General features: G+C 37.4%; 1 protein-coding gene across 2 annotated transcripts in view; it reads left to right on the forward strand.

The window, feature by feature from the left end:
* The window catches only part of MBTD1 (mbt domain containing 1), a 35,304-nt gene that overhangs the window by 2,089 nt on the left and 12,518 nt on the right, over positions 1 to 20,697 (forward strand). The window contains exons 3-13 of one of the 2 annotated variants that reach the window (XM_058817213.1): positions 5,495 to 5,696; positions 6,839 to 6,978; positions 7,551 to 7,665; positions 7,754 to 7,839; positions 13,354 to 13,471; positions 14,106 to 14,240; positions 14,688 to 14,776; positions 16,043 to 16,277; positions 17,485 to 17,540; positions 17,801 to 17,905; positions 18,708 to 18,855. In XM_058817213.1, the coding sequence (XP_058673196.1) occupies positions 5,495 to 5,696; positions 6,839 to 6,978; positions 7,551 to 7,665; positions 7,754 to 7,839; positions 13,354 to 13,471; positions 14,106 to 14,240; positions 14,688 to 14,776; positions 16,043 to 16,277; positions 17,485 to 17,540; positions 17,801 to 17,905; positions 18,708 to 18,855 (1,429 nt within the window). The remainder of the gene's footprint in view (positions 1 to 5,494; positions 5,697 to 6,838; positions 6,979 to 7,550; positions 7,666 to 7,753; positions 7,840 to 13,353; positions 13,472 to 14,105; positions 14,241 to 14,687; positions 14,777 to 16,042; positions 16,278 to 17,484; positions 17,541 to 17,800; positions 17,906 to 18,707; positions 18,856 to 20,697) is intronic. The other variant, XM_058817214.1, reaches the window with a different exon arrangement.

Consider the following 20,697-nt stretch of genomic DNA (forward strand, 5'->3'; position numbering starts at 1 on the left):
GCTGTCATACATAGCAAATGAAGAGACAGGAAAAAACATTTCTGTAATTTTCCAGCAGAGATTTTACTTATAATAAGAGTGGAAGGCACATTTCCAGATAGAGGTGAGTTGCTATATAAAAAAAGTAAGTTTGGTTGGTTCTGATTTCCAAGAATCCCAAGATGTTTAGTTTTGGGAGTCTTTGTTTGTTTTTAATGAAAGCTGAAAGTGTGTTTTCTTTAAATTGGTATCATGTTTGAATTTTCTTTTTTGGTCTTGTTCTGAGGCACAATTAGGCTTCAGTTCCACAGGGACAAGCTACTATTCTACTGTAAATTATCTTGGCCAATTTGTATTCAAAAGAGTTGTAATAAATTAGTTCTATTGTAGTGTTTCCTTAACATCCAGAGCTGAATCTAAGTTTGTAGCATAAAGGATAAATGAACTATTGAAAACAAAGCCTATGCATCAAGTTAAAATTAAACTTGGAAATACCCTTGGATCCATTCAGGATATGATTAAATCTGTCTTATGACAGACCCTTGGCTTGAAGGTTGTGGTGACCTCATTGTTGACCTTGGCCTCAGATCCCATCTGTCCATAGTTCTGTCCTGTTTGAGAGAGTTGGAGCTGACTATAGGAAGTAATGCCTCTGTTCAAGTGCTGGTGTACCTTTGCTGAGCTACAGCTCTTGTACTCTAAGCTCCAAATTGCTTCCATTCTGAGTTCAAGTCCCAGATTGAATTCCAAAGTAACAACAATCATTTGGAGTGGTTTGAAACCTTTCTGTGGCTGTTTTGCATCTTCCTCCTGTGGCCAGCTGCACTACATACCTGAGGGTAATAGTTTTGGTTACATAATAATGTGGTGCTTTTCTTGCAAGTTCTTACCTTCAAAACTCTTTTGCATAAATTTTGCCAATGCTTGAGCATAGTCTTCATCAAAGCACTAAAGCCATTTCCTAAGTACGTGTTTGATGTCTAAATAATGTGAAATGGTTTCTGGTTTTGCCATGGATTGCTCACCCTTTGTGCCCACTTTTTTGTGTTGTAAGAGTAGTTACTAAACTCAAAGAATGTATGCTATAATGTATTGATCAAATTCAATGTGTGTGTGTATATATATGTATATAAAAATGTGTGTTTAGAGTAAGAAACTGGTTATTTTCTTATTTGTTTAGAGTTGCCTTCCCGCTCTTGGGAAAACCAGTTTCCCTAACTGTGTTCTTTTTCATACCATTTGCCTTATGTAATGCTTAATTAAGAGTATTTCTTAAAAATGGTCTGTTGTCAAGTATTCACAGGGAGGAGGGGAAGAACAGGAAAATGGGAAGTTGGGCAGAAAAAGAAAGGAGTTCTTAAGAGTTCCTTTCTCCACCCATCCCTTCAATAAAGAAAAGTATGCAAGAAACCCCCTGAGCAAATAGTACAGGGTAATTTGCTAGTGCTGCTCATGATGCATTTCACAGTGCTCTGACTAAAAGCCTCAACCTCTGTTGAGGAAGCTAATAAGTAATCTTATTAGGAAAATTAACCTTAGCCTTTCTTTTTTTTATTTTATTAGAAAAATAAACTTTAGCCAAACTTTCAGAATGCCTGAAAGTTTGTCATGTTCTTTTGTTTGTGCATTGCTTCTGCTTAATGTACAGATAGATGCTATTAGCAGAGTAGTTACTCAAGCTGCTGCTCTTTTGGCATTAACCAGCCGCAACCTTCTGTTTAATAGCAAGCCAGGCTCCTGCTCCAAGCGGTTTTTGTGGATACACAGGAGGCTGGTCCCTGTTTTGTTAGAAGTTGAATACTGTTTAGATTGTGTTTTGAGGAAAAGACAATCTCCTCAGCCTGATTTTTAGTGCTTAGTCCAGCTTTGAAGAGTAAGAAGCTGGTTTTATGTTGATTTAAGGGTTGGTTTTTTTCTTTGCACCCCTCTTTTTGAATCCAAGGACCTGCAGCTGCTGTGGGGAGATGCTGCTTCAGACAGACAAGATGTTGCTGTTGTCTGTGAAGCCTTAAAGGACTCATCAAGAATTGCTTGTCCTTCACATGCCTAGAAATTACTTCCAACATTGCTTGTTCTGTTACCTCATCAGGGATGAGATGAGGCTCTTTGATTCGTCATTTCCTGGGCTCTGCTTTTGCCTTTTCCAAAGATAAGAGGGATAACAACAAAGGGAGAGAGAATGTGTGCATAAGGTAGATGATTCCAATTTCCTGGTATCTCTGATGAAGCTCACCATAGTGTATTAGAGGCCACCAGCACTTCAGGAACTGTTGATGAGATGATTGAGAGCTTCTGGAAAAAGATTGAGGCCCTAGAAAATCAGAAAGGGGGAAATTTTGTACTTAATTTTCAAAAGAAAAAGGTGGAACCAATTAGCAAGGACTCAACAGAAATTGCAAACTGCTGCTGTACCAAAGCCACTGCTTTATCTTGGTTATAATTCTGTTTGAGGTATACATTGTCCTTTTTTGTAAGGATGTGTGTTTGACCTTTGAATTCAAGCAGTGCTCCTACTTTTTTCACTTCCAGATGTTAGAGGTCCTTTTCTTCATCTGAATTCTGCAGGAAGGGTTATCAAACCTTCCTCATGTTCACTTTGTTCCTACAAATGCTGTGTTTCAACATGGGTTAAAAAGAATCTCTGTGGTGTTTATTATCAAAACAGAAGTGTTTTGATCTGCTCTTACAAAATTCCAGCATAGGCATTTGTATATCATCTTCCCTAACTTTCACCTACTTGTGTGTACAAAGTATTTTGTCGGTTTTCTTCCTGCAAACTCTGCCTTTTTGAAATCTCATAAAGTATTTTGCGTAGTTTCCCCAATTGCAGTCCAGGTAATAACTACAAATTAACATTAAGACTGTCCTGCATAAATTATCTGGTAAAAGCTGGGATTCAAATGTTTTATAAAAACTACAGTATTATTTTAAAATGATAAGCAAAACTGCTGATTTGAATTGCAGATTTGATATTCAATAATTTTGAATTGGAACTGTGTGGCTAATTATTAAAGTGGAAAGGTGATACATGAGATTTGTTTTGACAGTGTAGTTAAACTCAAAAACTTAATGATTGCTACTTTTGAAGTTGTATAAAACTGAAGAATGATTTTTCCTAATTGAGCGCCCAACTTTCCATTTACAAAGAGGAGCTGTTTTCCTTCCCGCCTGTGAATATTTTGGCAAAGAGAGCTTAGCAGTAATATTGATGTTCTAAATGGAAATGATGCAAAAGAACAACAAAAAGAGCCAGATGCACTCTTGTGGTAGTCACCTTGCCCTGTGCTTCAGCTTCTGGTCCTTCACCTTGCCTCCAGCTTCCCAGTTCTTCTTTGACCTTCCCTGGCAGTGGGAGCAGAGCTGGCATGGGGAATTAGTGGGACTGGGAATGGGCTGCCCTTCAATTCCTTCTGAGTGGCATCAGCATTTCTCACCACTGAGCAAAGTTACCATCCTATAGGTCCAGGGTTCTCCAGTCTGGAGTGGGAAGGGGATATCCTAAGACAGGTTTGTACTGCAGCCTCCATAAGAGGGCTGAAGCCATAGAATCACACCTTGGTATGGGATGAGGCCCTAATCTCTCAGTGAAATCAGACCAGTCTTAAAGAGAATAAGGGCATGAAGAGGGAGGTCCTTCCCTGGGCTTTGAAACACCACAAGTATCTGTCCATAAAACCTAAGCATCGTAGTGCTCTGGTAGTACTGGTGGGAATGGTTCATATGGAATCACGATTTATATCATAGCAGAGACAGTGATCAAGAGACCTTAAACACTGTGAGATGTTAAGGAGTTCCTGAAATCTTGAGGAAGATGACTAGTTTTCATCATCTGCTCTGAAAATTCCTGGCAGTGTTGGCAGGACAATGTATCCATGGCAACATTGTGATCATCTTCTGCTTTAAGCTGCACACATGTGCACACACAAACGAGTCACTGTCATGCATGTTGGTGGCAGATGGGACAGGTGACACTGCTGCCAGCACGGGTCAGGGCCGAGCTTTGTCTGCCATGGCTCAGTGTTTCCTCTAACAATCCCATGGGCTGGCCTTGAGGAAGTTGTCGGGTTTTGCCCTATCCTAAATTTGGTTTGGTTTAATACAATTTTTTTTTTTTTGGCTGGGGGATATATTCATAATTAACATTACACTGACTTGGTTGTTTTGTTTCAGAACTACTGTAAGTGTGTTTAAAGTGTTTGCCTTATTGCATAACCTCTTATGCTTACTGGGTTTTTTGATTTATTTTTTTTTAATAATTGCATGCTAGGATTGGGTCAGTGTGGAAATCAGTTTTCCCTTGTGCCTATTAGGAAATTCTTCCATAATAGGATTTATTTAGATTGCAAAGTAGAATATATTATAATAAAGGCATAGCATGGCAGAAAAAGGAAAATTAGTTCTTGCAAAGGAAGTTGAGCCAAAGGCTTTTTTAATTTTTCTTATTTTTTGTCTGTACTTCACTCCCCTAACTTGTGCTTTTATTGTAGAATTTCTTTTTTTGTCTTTATTTATTTCCTCTCAAACTTAGTAGATACTAAGATTATGGAAATAATATGAAGCCATATTTTTTTTTAGCTTAATGAGGGCAGCTCACATAGGAGTAGCCTTGTTTCAATGGAGCTGTGTAAGATATTAATAAGTGAAAATTGTCCCTGTATCAAAATGCATATGGTGGATGTGCCTCAGAAAAAGTACATCAGTTAATCTCTTGCTTCTTTACTGTCTTTGCTGGAAATTGCTTAACTGTCATGCCTTCTACAGAATTGTGTATTTATCCTACTTCAGAGTTTTTGATTATAGGAAAACTATTATGTAACAAGTTTTTTGTAAATGACAGTGGCAAATTAGTTACCTTTCTCTCTTTCAGCATTTGTACAGACCCTATTGCCATAGTAACTGAGCTCTTTATAATGGTTAATGTATTAATCCTCTGAACAGCTCTGTGAGCTGGAGAGGTGTTCCTGCTTCACATGGGAGTCATGGACTCGTAGGGGAGCTGAGTGATTTATGGATAACCCCACAAGCCAATAAGAGCAGAGAGCCTCTCATTCCTTTTGCAGTGGTATAAGGGCCCTCTTGATTGAACTGTCTTTTCTCTGCCCAGCTTTCTCAAATTAATGAATTTTAGTGGAATTGGCTGCAGCCATCTGGAATGTGCTCATTTGCATATAAGATCAGTGTGTCTGTCAGTGTATAGCTCATCAGACTTAATGAACTCTAAAGATACCAAGGAAATTAAACGTATGGATGGCTCCTGTTTATTCTCAGTGGATCATGAGATACTTTTTTTTCTTTCTGTATATCACAGCACCAAAATTGGCCAGTTTTGATTATACCAATGCTCATGTAATTGGCATTACAAGGCTCATGTCTGTGCTGATACAGCAGTGCCTTAGAATATCTACCTTTGAAGACTGACCTGTGAAACTTTTTAAGCTTGACTTTGAAATCTTTGCATTCAGAACATTCTGCTATTCTTTGGTTTTTTTGTTGTTTGGTTATTTTTAATTTTTAGACAGAACGTAGTTCACAAGTGGAAAGGAAACACCGAGACTCATTCGGCATGTTTGACGGTTATGATAGTTGTAGTGAGGACACCAGCAGCAGCTCCAGTTCAGATGAAAGTGAGGAGGAGGTTGCTCCTTTGCCATCCAGTCTCCCAATTATCAAGAACAACGGGCAAGTTTATACTTATCCAGATGGCAAATCTGGCATGGGTAAGTATGTGCTATGTGAGTGCTAGGAGTTGGATATTGGTGGATTTTAGCGTGTGCTGGGTTGTGACGGTCCCATCTGAAATGTTGGTCCCAACTGAAAAGGGACCAAAGCAGCTAAAGGGTTGGGGTTGGTTGGTTTTGAGAAGGGGAATTGCTTGGGTTCTGCTAAACTGAAATAAGAGAGGGTTTGAATCCTGCTGACAGGGAAAAAATACTATGGGAACATCTGCCCTCCTGTCAAATGTATTGTGTTTGCACATGCATGTGTGTGTTCTCATGTGCATTGGTTTTATTCTTGGAGCTTTGAGGACAATGTCAGTGTGTTCTATCTATGCCAGGGCATACCTTTTCTCTACCCTTTGTTACACGTATAATATGTTTAAATATTTCTTCCTGTACTAGGGAAACTTCATTATTGCTACTGTATAAAATCTGTTAGTGTATACCTGTTCACTTCTCACTAGCTGTGAGTTGGAGGATACTAGGAAAATAAATTGAAAGGGAAGATTTCTTTTGTTATCAGGGAAAAATATTTTATGTGAAATTCTAGTGATTAGTGTAAAGCTCTCTTTGGGCAGAATTTGTGTGTTGTCTCACTGGCATTAATTGGTCTCTGAGTCTTACTCTTAATGAAATACACTGTGGGTGATGCTGTCCATCTCTGGAACATGATTCTAGCCAGAAAAAAGCACTGGTGGGCTGGGGTAATTGGATATACTAATTTATGAATCAAACAGTAAATCTGGTTTTATTTCAGGTTGGAAGTATTCTATGTTTAGAGGAAACCAAGATTGGCAAGCCCAGATTCAAAGCAGATGCTTCCTTGAGAACAGTGAAAAACCAGTAATCGGCTTGAGCTAATTTAGCTGGGTCATTCACTTGCACTGGAGGTGAAATTATTAGGGAGCAGAAAGAGGCACTGTTTCACCAGTGAACTTGAGGTTCTTGCTGTTTAACTGATATTAGTAGTGGTGTTTTAAATTTTTTTTTTTTCCTGTGCAATTTTCTTTGGGGTAAAGCCCTGAGAAACTGTTTGATGGTACCACCTCCAGGATCTTCATTCTGTCCTCTACATTCTGAATTTTTTTGCAACTTTAACTACACTCTTAATATTTTGAGGTTTTTTTCTTTCTTCTGATTAGCTACGTGTGAGATGTGTGGGATGGTTGGTGTCCGAGATGCTTTTTACTCTAAAACCAAGCGCTTCTGCAGTGTGTCGTGCTCCAGAAGCTATTCCTCCAACTCCAAGAAGGCCAGCATTCTGGCCAGGCTTCAGGTAGCGGTACAGACACCGTTTTCTTTACATCCTTTATGTCGTCTGTGATGGTGAAATTGGGTATTTGTATAGATGGCTGCATGTTTGTAGATTAGGTTCTTGGGTTTGAGGGTTTTCTTTGTAGAGTTTCAAAATAGGTATATGTGTGTTGACTTAAAATATTAATCAAGTAATCATCCAGGTGTGTCTGTAGTATTCAAGAAAAGAGAAAAATAAATGTCAAGAAATATCATTATACCCTGTCTCAAATTCATTGCAACAAATGCCAAGAAATTGCATTGCTATTAAGTTAGATTAAACGTTCTTCCTTTTGATCTGCTTTTAAGAGATATCTTTTTTTCAGGTAAAAAACAGTGAATCTATAGTGCTGTTCAAGTTGGGATAGTAGTACAAAAGTCATCTATTGGACACTCCTTACTACTGGTTTTTAAATTTATTTTATATTACGTGTGTACTTAGTCTCTGTGTACTTCTGATTTTAGTTTAAATCTGTTAAAGATAGCTGCAGACCTGTGGAAATTTCCTGACAGGAGTTTGGAAAGATGTTATTTACTTGGGTTGTGTTTTTTTTTTTTTAGGGTAAACCTCCAACAAAGAAGGCTAAAGTTCTACAAAAACAGCCCTTAGTGGCTAAATTAGCAGCATATGCCCAGTACCAAGCAACTTTACAAAACCAGGCAAAGACAAAAGCAGGTAACAGCATATAAACAGACCTGAAACAAAAACACTGAAAGATTGGTGCCTCATGAGCAGCTTCCTAACTGAAATAACTTTCCCTTAGCAGCTGTCCCTGTGGAAGGTTTCAGCTGGGGTAACTACATCAATAGTAATAGCTTTACAGCAGCTCCTGTTACCTGCTTTAAACACGTGAGTATTTCTCAGTTTGTGCTTTCCTTCTCTGTGTGTATAAGTGAGTCTGTGGAAGTTCTTAAATTCATTTTTTCAAAACATGAATATCCAAATATTTTTCATGATGTATCAATACTTTTTAGATAATTTCTGTCCTTTAAAATAATTCTGAACGCCATCAGTTACTTTTATTATAGATACACTCTCATAAACAGAAAGGAAGGCTCTTACATACTTGAGAATTGTTTTTCTTATGTTCAAGTCACAAAATCATCCCACATACTGCAGAGTAACAAACCAGCCAACTCAAGCTGTACTGAAAACAGTTACAAAAGGCTTTTTAGATGAAATCAGGCCTGTTCCATTGTGTTGGACTGATCTTTTTGTTACATATTTAGATTTGGGGTTTTCGTTCTTTATTATTTGTCAGATTCTCCCTGTCAGTCATGCTGCCAGGTGGTCTAGTATGGGGGGAAATTAAGGCTGTTTAGAAATCTGAAATTTAAAAAGTTGGGTTTCTTTGGTTTAGAGTTTCAAAAGTTTCAGACAAAAAGACATTCTTTGATGACTGAGGAAAGTAGTGGTTGGGGAAAATATTTAGCACCATCTGTCTTTAACGTGTTTATAAAATTCCAGGCATGAGACATTAGGCTGACAATTAAAATATTGTCATTACTTTGTGTCTCTTAAGTAAAAGCTTTGACAAAAGGTGTTTTCTCAGCATATTTTTTTAATTTGAGAGGTTGAAGTGTACTGTATTACAATATTTTTGTCTTGCTCTAAATTATGTGCTGAAAGTTGTAATCAAAACAAACATTTTTCTTCATGGAAGTTGTCCATGAGAGAGAAGAGAAATATTTCCTCTTCAGCGCAGGAATTCCTGCTGAGCCCTCTCAGATCATAAACCAGTGGGAGTTGAGGGCTGCTGGCAGTTGGCACTCTGTGAATAGTACCCTTTATGCTCAGAGGCCTCAGCTACTGCCCAGGACAGAGCCTTGCGCTAGGAGAACTTGGGGAGTTTGTATCAAATTCCGCATGCTCGAGTCAGCATGTTTGCACTTTGCTTTCACAGCTATGTACATGTAATAAGTGCACTTTGCTTTCACAGCTATGTACATGTAATAAGTGATTTCAAAGTCTCGTTCGATAACATGGACTGTGCTATTGGATCTACAAATGTCTCAGGGTGTGTGGCGTCCTGTATTAGAGACGGCTACAGTCGTCAGATCACTTGTAAATTATTATTACATTTTATTAAAAGCAATTGTATCTCCCTTTCTCACTGTTTCATTCATTCAGCTGCACAGTGCGTCAATAATGTGAACCAAGACCACGCTCGTGGTCACATTGTACCTCGAAGATTTTCACAAGATACTGGCAACAGTACTACCATGTAGCCTGAAAGTTGTTTCTTTTCTGTCCTCATTTTCCTTTTTAATACAAGTAAAATGCAAATCCTGCTGTTTTCTTTGGAGATTTCTACTTCTTTGGTGGATATGAGTTAGTGTTATACAGGTATGATTTGCATTTAACTTTATGTAATTATTTCTTTGAAAAATACATTATTTAGACCAGTCAGAATCTGACAAGCACATCAGTACTCTTTTGTTAGGTCCTACTCTCCATTGATAATTAAACAGTACTCTTTTTGACTTTCTGGAAAGATTATTGCTGTTTTCTATATACTGTATTGCTTTGATTTGTAAAAGTTTGTATTAGTTGATTTTTTTTACCATCCATATTATGAATTTCATACACCTGTATGTGTGTGATTGAATATATAAAGCTTATTCTGTTCAAGATCAAAGTTTTGAGTTGACAGTAAAATCATGACATATCTACCCTTAAATTCATTATTCAGTAAAATATATTGAATTTACTGGTTATACTGGATATATCTGTATGGATATTTGATAGGGAACATTAGGATCAGTGTTAAAGAAAATTTAAAGGAATTATGAGATGTGAGATTTGGCTTTTTTTTAAGAACCTGATGTACTTAAGTATCTCAGCTCTGATGTAGATTTCACACACCAGTTTTTCTGGTTTTGTTTTTTTCCTGGGAAGTTATTTCTTCTTCATTTTAAAACAGCTACATTTTAGAATTAAAGTATCTAAATCTTGGGAAGTTCTTTCTCTTTATGATAAGAATTAATTTTAAAGTATTTTGATGTACTTTTTGTGCTTCCATGTTACATTTATTCCAGACTTGAGTGTTGAGTAACACTAATGAAATTCAGTAGCAATAGAGTGGTCATGCCTATGATTTCAGCGTTCAGTAAACTGAAGTATAGGGAACTGCTTTTGTTTATGTCCTACAGGAAGCCCATGACAAAGTCAGAATTCCCATTTGTGCACCTTGCAGCCTCTCTTTTTTTATTTTGTCAGATTGCGTTAATCAGGCACACAGCAATAGCTGCTGCAAGGAGAAAAACTCAATTTAATGTTTTTAATATTGAGTTATAGTTTAGTCCCATACAGTGAGCTCATTGCTGACCTGCATTCCACTTTTTATCCTCTAAACACTTTTTACTCTTTTCTATAGTTGCTTTTATTAGTTCAAACCATTTCTACAATTGAAAGCAAATTACAGTGGTTTGAGTTATTTCTCAGTACTACTTACTGGACAACTTTATGCACAATTAAGAGCAATTATTTCTTTTCACTGTATTGCTAATGAGAGGCACATTTCCTGAAGTTCTTTCTTCCACCCGAATTTTATTCTGAGCCGAAATACTTTCATTCTCTTGATTCCGTCTGTTTTTAAGCTATATCCGGTGATTTAAGGGAGCATTTCCAGGATGCTACACTGGGTGGCAGTGTTCTGCTTTGAAGGTTTTTGTTTAAACCCTTTTGCATGTTTTCTCCTCTGGCATTACCTACTGTTGGAGCATTGCTCACAAACGAAGTTTCAGCATTCTATACAATTCAGGAATTGGTAGCATCACCATGGTACCAATGGAATCGGTAGCATCACCATCAGGATTTGCCATTAAAATCCTGATTTAAAGTCTGCAATCATGGCAGTGTTGATGCCATCCAAAACCTCTAGAAGCCACTTATTTAAGCCATATGAGCTCTTTGTTCAGGTGCGTATGTGGAATACTTGGCCTTTAGGTGCTCCTATCAAACAGGCCCTTCCTGACTGCACCTTACCTTGCAGAGAAGGCCCTTGGTGCTCACAGATAGACCCCTCCCAGGTCATGTCCCGGAGCAGGAAGCCAGGAACCAGCTCTTCCTTGTTTGGGAGTGATGTGACGTGGATCTCATCATGAGTTTGAAAGGTAAATTTGTTCTTACCTGTAAATGATGGTTCTGCTAGTTCACACTATGCCAATCCAGACTGCAGTCGCCTTTCAGTCAGCAGATAAGTAAGACTTAACACTTCTGTAGTGCACTTTGAGTTTTTAAAAGCACTCTTCAAACACTCATTGATTAATCAGATGAGACCAAGGAGAGATGAAGGAAGATGGCTGTCACAGCCCTGGTTTATCCAGGTCTTCCTGCTTCAAGAATATCCCTAATGAGTGAAGGAGATTAAGATAGTGCAGTGAAGCAGATATGCTGTAAACCATCCCTCAGGACAGTATAGTTGTCTGACACTTCAGCAGTGATGCTGCACAGGATGGCTTCCTTCTTGAAAGGGTGAGCCATATGGATTGGTGTAGGAGAACTAGCAGAACCAATGTTTTCACAGACAAGGACAAATTTAACTTTCTGCTATTTCCGTCTATACCAATCCACACTCTGGAAATGAAATTTCCATTTTAAGTTGATGTCAGGAGAAGTCTTTTGATATACTATTCTCACTGAATCAACAGAATAGACGAGCAGGCAATAAAATGTACTTCAGCGCAGGTGGATTATGAAATTAGTCAGCACTTTTATTTTGGATTGTTTGGCCTCATCTGTATCTCTATACAGGCAACAAGATTTGCTAAAATATGCAGTTTGAAAAGTTTATTTCCCCAATTCAATTGAAAAACCTACACATGTCAATTTAGAGAGGGTGGTGATCACAGGATGGAACTTAAGTTGTATCTGCATATTTTGTGTGTGAAAATAAGCTGTCATCTTTTCAGTTGGATTTTTCTCTGGCTGCCAGTTGGCAGAAGAGAGCTCTGTGGTCTAGACTGGTGTAGATGGGACATAGCAGAACATGAAGAGACAGCTTCAAGAATAGAAACTGGCATACTTACATTTCCTTTAAGAGTTGAAACTGGTTTTAAGTTTTGTATAACCTCAAATACTTCAACTAGTGAGGGATTTCCTTTTTTTAAGATAAATTCAGCTTCTAGTGCTACTAATGGCAATTGCTGATTGCCAGCAAAATTCCAATATTGTAATTTTCAGTTATTCAGGATTAATCCAGATTTCTTCACTCGTAGCTTCTGTTCGTAGCAGTTGGAGGCTATTCCCACTGAGTGGTTCAGTTCTCTGGGTTTGCAAAGAGCTTTGTAAATGAGACGCAGTGCAGAGCCAGAGGATCCCTCCTTCAGTTGTCCCAGTGATAGCTGGGTAATCTCTGAACAGATAAGAATTTGTCTTTCTCAGAATTGATGTGACTGTTGTTGTAAAACACCCAGAATATGAATCTCTCTCTCCTGAGTAGTCTCAAGTTTATTGCACACTGAGAAATTTTGTAGCTTGTTACCAATATGACTTCAGTTGAGTTACTGTTAAGAATTTAGGTTCTTCAGTACTGTGCATTTCTGGTATCTACAATACCATCTTTGACTGATATTTCATTATGCTCTGTTCAACAAAATGTTCTTCTGGAGATAACAAACTAAATGTAATTTCTATCACCAGCTTCTGCAAACCCTTACGAGTTCATCAGGTGGATATTCTTTCTTGTTCCTAACATATTCCTCACATGAGACAGTATGGGGGATCTTGCTGTGCCTTTCCTTCTGATGTTCATTAAAAAGGTGCCACTCAGAGCCTTCTGTTCTTTTTGTCTGCTCCATGGAGTGATCACTTGCAGGTGGTGTGAAAGCTTGTTCCTCTGAGAGGATGTGAAGCAGTGGGTGATGAACCCTACCATAATAAATCATCAGAATAGAATAAAGAAATAATTTTTAGGCATTCTTCCAGAAGCATGCCTGACTTGCAGAATTTAAAGGTTTTGTTGTCTGTGCTACAGGTACCATGATTTTCTTGCAAGTAGAATTGCATAGTGATTTCCACCATTCTTACTAACATCAGTAGTTTCTTCCCAACTGAAATATCATAGAATAAAACTGACCTTTGGGAATGTACAATTTGTGCTTAACTGCTATTTAAACTTGGAATGCTATAGCTTTTTTTCAGTAAATACACAGGAATAATTGGATACGATTTCAGTATTACGCATAGTTGTCAAATCAAAACAAAAGTAGGTTCTTGTAGAAACAGTGGTTTCTAACCATATGTTTGTTATATGTGTATTCAATGTTTTGTCTTTTTAAGTTGCTTGTAGAACACGGAGATAACAAAAAATTACTATTTTCACATGGTGAGCTGATAACTTTTTAACCCCAACCTTGACAGGCACCCATGGGGACTTGCTGGGGTGATATTGCAGAAGGAGTGCGAGTGGAGGTTCCAAACACTGACTGCAGCCTACCTACCAAAGTCTTCTGGATAGCTGGAATTGTAAAATTAGCAGGTAAATGTGTTTCAGTTGAAATTAAAATAATCAAAAGAACTATGTGAAAAGATAAGTACTTTAGTCAGCGATCACCTGGTGAGAGAAATGCTGACATTGGTCAGGTTGGCAGAGCTGTGTCTGTAGATTATACATTGTAGTGCTGTCACTGTTCTACACTGGCTGCTGTGATGCTTGAGAATGTCTTTCCTTGGTTTGATTTTTTTAATATTGCCTCAGAGTGCAGTAAGACTAGTGCAGAGCAGAAAGGAGACGTGGTATAAGACCTGTCAAGAAGCCTCATTATACAAATCACTGGTGAAAAGTTAGAAATTCAAGGTTACAGATCTAAGATATGAAAAAGCAGATACTGTGCATAATTAATTTTGTCCTCTTTTGTGCAATTTCTAAAGGTTTATAGTTCCAGAATTTTAATCTTATTTAAATTGATTTACATGATAATACATGCACATTTATCAAAGTAATCAATTCTGTGCATTAATAGCATCCAGAAATGTGCCAAAAAACCCCAACTTGCTATTAAAAATTACATTTAGAAAATCAATATAATGTATATGATGATTGGTCAAAAAATATTCAAACATGTTTTATAATGTTGTTTCATTCTTGTATTTTTTTGAATGCTTTCTTTCAGGCTACAATGCTCTGCTGAGATATGAAGGATTTGAAAATGATTCAAGTCTTGACTTCTGGTGCAACATTTGTGGGTCTGACATCCACCCAGTTGGTTGGTGTGCAACCAGTGGGAAGCCCTTAGTTCCTCCTCGCAGTATGTAAATAGTAGTCTTACTGATTTCAAAGTCTCTTTATTAAACTAAATTTGCGCATGATCCAGATAGCAAAATGTTCTTTTGCCATAACTTTTTCAACAGTTATGAATTAATAATTTTAACTTTTGACTGATGCTGTTTTTCTTGGAGTAGCCCATCTGATGTGACTCAAATCTTGTAAGACTGGGGTGGCAGCAGTTAGCTAATCAGTTATGGAAATATGCATTTATTTTATTTATACTTTGGTATTAAGTTGTTCACCCTGGCCTATTAACTTAATCTTGGATAGCATTCATTCTCTAAAGAGGCTTTTTGTCATTATTGTCATCTAGGCCTTTTAATAGTCATCTGGGATTTCTTCTTTACGTATTCCAGACTCTAATATTAGTCTCTAATGGGCACAATTAAAAATCAGTGGCTTATTTCTTCCCCTTCATTTGCAACAGGCATCCAACACAAATACACAAACTGGAAAGCTTTTCTAGTGAAACGACTTACTGGTGCCAAAACACTTCCTCCTGACTTTTCTCAGAAGGTAAGGCTGATCCAGTATCAATGATGTTCTGTAAAGAAAACTGCAGCACAGTGTGAAGAACTGAAATATTTTACAGTGGCACATTAGCTTCTCTTGCAGGGAAGGAGGTACAGTAGTTTCTTCCCTTAGACACAGTTTTCCTTGGAATCCCTTCTCCAGTTATGTCCACACTTGTCAGTATGTATTTGGTAAACTTTGCTCTGGAAAGAATAGCTGTCTGTAAAAACTAATTGGTCTATTTTAATTTTAAAATATCCCATTTTAAAAAATCCACAGAAAACCCAGAAGTGCTCATTAGTTACCCTGTGATATTAAGAAAAATTAAAAGTGATTTTTCTAATTCAGGAATTGTTTCATGAACTGAACAGAATATGTTAATATAGCATGGATGTAGAAGGAATGAAGATCACAGTTTTAAATCTTAGTATTTTTTTCCTGCTCTGGACTAGGTTTTTTCCTGTCTTAGTCATGCCTTCAGGTGTGGCAGCTGCTGTATAGTGTGCTGGAAGTTTACTTGCCAATATTGTGAGATGATGGTGTATATAGTTCTTAGTGGAAATATGCAAGCTTAATTCATTGTTTTACACTACATGTAATGTTTTAAAACCAACCAAAATGCCTTTCTGCAGTTGTTAATTTTTATTTTACAATTGCCTCACTTGGAAGCCAAATTAAATTGGCAAGATCTCAGTCCTTTGGAGAGGTGGTAATGAAAATGGCAAGTGACAGATACTGCTTTTTAATACAGTCTGTTTTCACAGAGCAGATTAACATCTATTTCTTTTGTGTATTTCAAAGAAATACTTTTGTAAATGGCCAGCTTTAATTATGTTGAAGATTTGTTTTCCATGCCTTAAAACAAAGCATTTTAATCCTGTTTTTAAAATGCTGTATTTTGAGTGGATGACACAGCAAGAACAAAAAATCTTGAGGTTTTTCTTGTTAAAGTTGTTTCTCAAGGTAACTTCAGCCATTGTTAAAAACTGGACAAGCTTTCATTATGTCAATTGAAAATTCCTTGAACTTATGTGAGAATTGTATCTCATCTTAAGGGATGACCTTGAAACAATTAAGGCATTGTAGGATCTGTTCTTAGTTTTCTGAAATATTTTGTTACAATGAAATAGAAGACAAATAATTTGTGTCATTTCTCTGGCATGATTAACGAGTATTTCAATTAAATGAAGTGTGTCAATACTGTGCTTTAAAAGGAAATGGAAAAACAGAAGATATTGTTACAGAATGTATGTTTTGTGTTGTTTCAAGGTGTCTGAGAGTATGCAGTACCCATTCAAAACTTCCATGAGGGTAGAAGTAGTGGACAAGACGCACCTCTGCCGGACAAGAGTGGCAGTGGTGGATAGTGTTGTTGGGGGCCGCCTGAGATTGGTGTATGAAGAGAGTGAGGACAAAACTGATGACTTCTGGTGCCATATGTACAGCCCACTCATTCATCATATTGGCTGGTCTCGAAGTATAGGACACAGGTTCAAAAGATCTGGTAAGTTTGGTTTGGGTTAGAGGTGTTTTGTAGGTAGTGTTGGCTGGGAGGAGTCTGGCTTTAGCAGTTCTGTTGCTTTATACAATTAGTCAAACGACCTTGAATAATGGTACTTTAGAATGTTATGTAATGTGGCCCAGGGGTTTTACCAATTTTATGACACTCAGGAATTTTAGTTAAAATTACAATTAACATATTATACAGCAGTGGAAAAGCCAGAATAACCTTTAGTGTTTAGAAGATTCAGTGATAAACAGAGGCCTGCAAACTAAAGGTAGAAAAACCTTTAACTGCACAATTCAAGCATGATAGACTTCACTTTTCATGTTGATACCTGGAATTACAGCCCTACTCCACAAACTCCTAGTTTCTTCACATCTAACTCCTTCTTTCTACAATGCAATGTGGACACGTATCCTAGTAGAAACAGAATTTCTCTTTACTGGCGAGTTTAAAGACTGTCTAATATTTTATAATTGCAGTATTTACATGATTTAGAGGGCATTTGGGAATGGGCTGGGAAAATGAAGTGACAATGTGATAGAGGGGACACAGTTAAGGCCTTTGCTAACTAAAATACAAAAGCAATTGTAATTTGAAATAGTTCAGACTTCTAAACAAACAAAAAGAAAGTGTGGGTTTTTTATTATTTCTCTGTTCCTTTGAGCTGGTATCCCTTGTAAGAGACAGAATTTCTGTAAAGCATTCCAAAAGGCTTCCCTTCAGGAAAAGGCCTTCAGTTTTCCTAACGCTTCAACTTTCTCTGAAGCCATTTATAAATAGACACACACACACATGCATTTAAAGTGATTATATGTAATTATATAAAAATATATATAAATGTAATTTTCTGTCATAGCATAGTGCAAAGTAATTTAAACCTGCCCATTTTTTGCAAAAACTTCTATGTTACACTTTCTTCAATTTTGTGACGTAATCAAATGGTCTTGTAAATACTGGATATTGAGGGTTTTTTTTCCATAAATTATGTTTGTTTTATAGAGGCAGTTCAGGTTGAAGTCAGCAAGGAAAATGGATGGATTATGTCCTCCGGCTTTTTGTGGTAGTGTTACTAATAAACTGTGGGCCTCCCAACACCAGTGATTGCGTGGTATTGGTTAACATGTTCAGAAAAACATATTGTGTGCTCTGTGAACAAAACTTCTGAACAATATTATAGTATTATTATTATTATTATTCCTTGTAGATATTACAAAGAAACAGGACGGACATTTTGATGCACCCCCACACTTATTTATGAAGGTGAGTTGAGTAGCTAGAACACTCTTCGCAGAGTTGATTGAGGACCTTCAGTTCCTGTTGTGTGTAAACCAGACCTGAAACTCTATTTACATCCTGGCCCAGCACAAGTGTTTCTGCTTGTGTTATCCAATCTGATCTCCTTGATATAAGCAGACGTGGTACAACAGATATTTCAGTCTGTTGCTTTGGCAGTGTGGGTGTATGTTTTGTTCCAGGCTCATTAAATTCTTAGTTTCTGCTGCTGTTCTGTGAATCTTTAGGTAAAAGAGGTTGATGCAGCTGGAGAGTGGTTTAAAGAAGGAATGAAATTGGAAGCTATAGACCCCCTAAACCTTTCAGCAATATGTGTGGCAACTATCAGAAAGGTAAGAAAGCAAATGTGCGTTTTGGGGAGGTGAAGAGGAATCCTTTTCCCCTAACCTTTATTCAGGCTTGAAACAAGCTCAAAACCAAAATTAGGAGAGTTCATTTGCACAGTGAATAGGGTATGTTTGTCAGTTGTTCATATACAACCGCTATGAAAATGTGCTTATGTAAATTTGACTTTAAGCTCTGGAAATTCAGCCTTACCTTTAGTTAGAATGTATTTGTGAGAGGAATTTACAGGAAAATGTTCTGCTAATTATACCAAGTGTTTTGCAACTATTCAAAACCAGATCTCATCTTGCTGACTTGCAGAAGTTTATGAAGATATTTTAAGGCTGTCCTTCTTTCTTAATTTGATTGAAAGGGGAGCAATCCATGTGAAATCTGCTTTAAAAGAGAAAATGTAAAAAGCAGCTTAGCTGAATTGTTTAACCTTTCCAGTGAGGAGAATTGTTATGATTTTGAGTAATGGCGTACTGAATATCCTTGCAAGCTGAGTAACAGACTCGGTTATAAAACTTTAGAAATAGGGCTGTTGTTCACAAGAAAATAAACTAGAGATAAGAAAAAGGAAATGTTCATCTCATAACTTAGCAGTTATCAAAGGTACATGTAACAGTTGTATTCACAGTCCTAGAGACAGATATGATTTGGAGGGTTTTTGTTATAATTGAATATCCTTCTAAGTGTGCTTCCATTATTATTGAATTGCTTTCGCTCTTGAAACGTGGCATGCTTTCTTTCTCGCTTTCTCACCCAGCTGAAGGTATTTAATGTGAAATTTTGTTTCTCTTTACCAAGGTATTAGCAGATGGCTATCTTATGATTGGGATTGATGGCTCAGAAGCAGCAGATGGGTCTGATTGGTTTTGTTACCATGCCACTTCCCCTTCTATTTTCCCTGTTGGTTTCTGTGAAATTAACATGATTGAACTAACTCCGCCCAGAGGTACAGGTAGCATTCTGACACCTTTTATTGTTAATACTGCTCAGTGATTCTGTATGTGCCATATGCTTTGTTTCTTAACTCAGCCTACAAAATTCAGGTCGCTTCTTAGGACTTTCTCAAGTCTGAAACAAATACAACAGCTTTACTTCCAAGTAATCTAAACCAGAGGTCACCAGCTTTTCATTTAGAAAAAGTTAGATTGGTTATTGGCTGAAATAATTTGCATTTGCTGTCAGAAATTGAGGATTCCACTAAGTCAATGGAAAGTGTGGGAGTCACTAAAAGGGCTCTTCAGAAAGTGTCACTGGTTAGGAAGTCCTGCCCACCAATACATTAACAAACACTGTAAAGAATCTCGGGCTAATTCACAATGAGACAAATTTTGGAAGGCTATACACAAACTTGAGCTTTAGGACTGTACAGTAAATAAACCCCTCTGTGAGGAAAAGCTTTCTGTTCACAAGCACATGTGTCTACAGAAGACTTTGCCTCCCTTTCCCCATTTTTGCCTTGGTCTGGTACATTTTAAGAGGATCATAGCTGTATAACAGCTGACAGATTGCAATGATTTTCTATGGCTTTTTCCCTCCATTCTCATTCTTGCAGACTTCTACTTGTATTTAATGAAATATTTTACTAGGTAATAACTACGGTGTAATGCAACATGAAGAAAATAATTTCATACCATTTTTGTCGTACAGTGACAGCTCTCTCACCTTAGAGTGTGTGGAAAGTGCAGTTATACAGATTTAGGGAGTTTTTTTCAGTCAGCTCATTTAGTAAATTTATTGCCTAGAAATTCATGGGCACCAGCATCCCTCAAATCTGAGGTGCAGAGACACTTGCAAAAGAAGTTTTTATGGGAGAAAATGCTTGTATATCAATAGGTATCAATCAATTTAGAAATACATCTATGAAACTGATGAGATGGAATAGGAGAAAAACTTGCCTTTGGTTTCACTCTTGAAACACTGCTTTCAAAATGTGGATTTTGTTGTTAGCACATTTATGATACTTATAGTGTTTCTTGTATCATGGCAAGCTAATTCTTTACGTCCATGTACATTTTCCCCTTTATTGCAGTTTTTCCTAAGTGCTGTGTCATCGGCGAGAGGTGACTATAAATCACACATGCAATAATGTAAAAGTAATTTGGAAGAGGAATTACTAGCAGTAAAATACAGACCATAATGCGCATTAGCAGTTTTAATAGGACTGAAGTGATCAAAGCTCCTTAGCTCCAATGAGGAGGGTACTTTGCTTTCCAAATTATGGGCTGGAAAATGGACAGCTTTTTAATTCTGCCTGATCTGACAAGGCCCACGTGCACATTTCCTGTGTGTGATGAACTTGAGTACAAATATATTGGTGTAGCAGAGGAGTGTTACATTGAGAAGAAAAACATTAATATGCAGAACTGATACAGTATTGCCATTATTAATTAACTCTCTAGCTGCATCTATTCATGGATAGATTCCATAGCCACTGTGAGCACTCTTATTCAAGTTGCATTTAGTATTGTGGATAACTTCAGTTGGCTGTGAAATCATTGGACTTTACAAAGCTTATTCCTCTCAAACTTCATCCCATGCTGAAATCAGTAGAAGATGAAGATGCTTAGGCATCTTGAGGGATGGGATTGAATTTTGGGCTGTGGGTACTGAGAGTGGCAGCCCTCTATCCCCATAGAAGTGTGATGCAGACCTCTCCTGTAGCTCCCACACCATGCCCGCTGCACTGCAGATTTTCAGAGTGTCCACCACTGCACACTGATGCAGAGAAATCCTCCAGGCTATTGTTCCTCCAGCTAGAATTAGAGAATTATTAGTTTAAAGCAGTTGT

The sequence above is a fragment of the Ammospiza caudacuta genome, chromosome 19, assembly GCF_027887145.1.
Source record: "Ammospiza caudacuta isolate bAmmCau1 chromosome 19, bAmmCau1.pri, whole genome shotgun sequence".
Lineage (NCBI taxonomy): Eukaryota > Metazoa > Chordata > Aves > Passeriformes > Passerellidae > Ammospiza > Ammospiza caudacuta.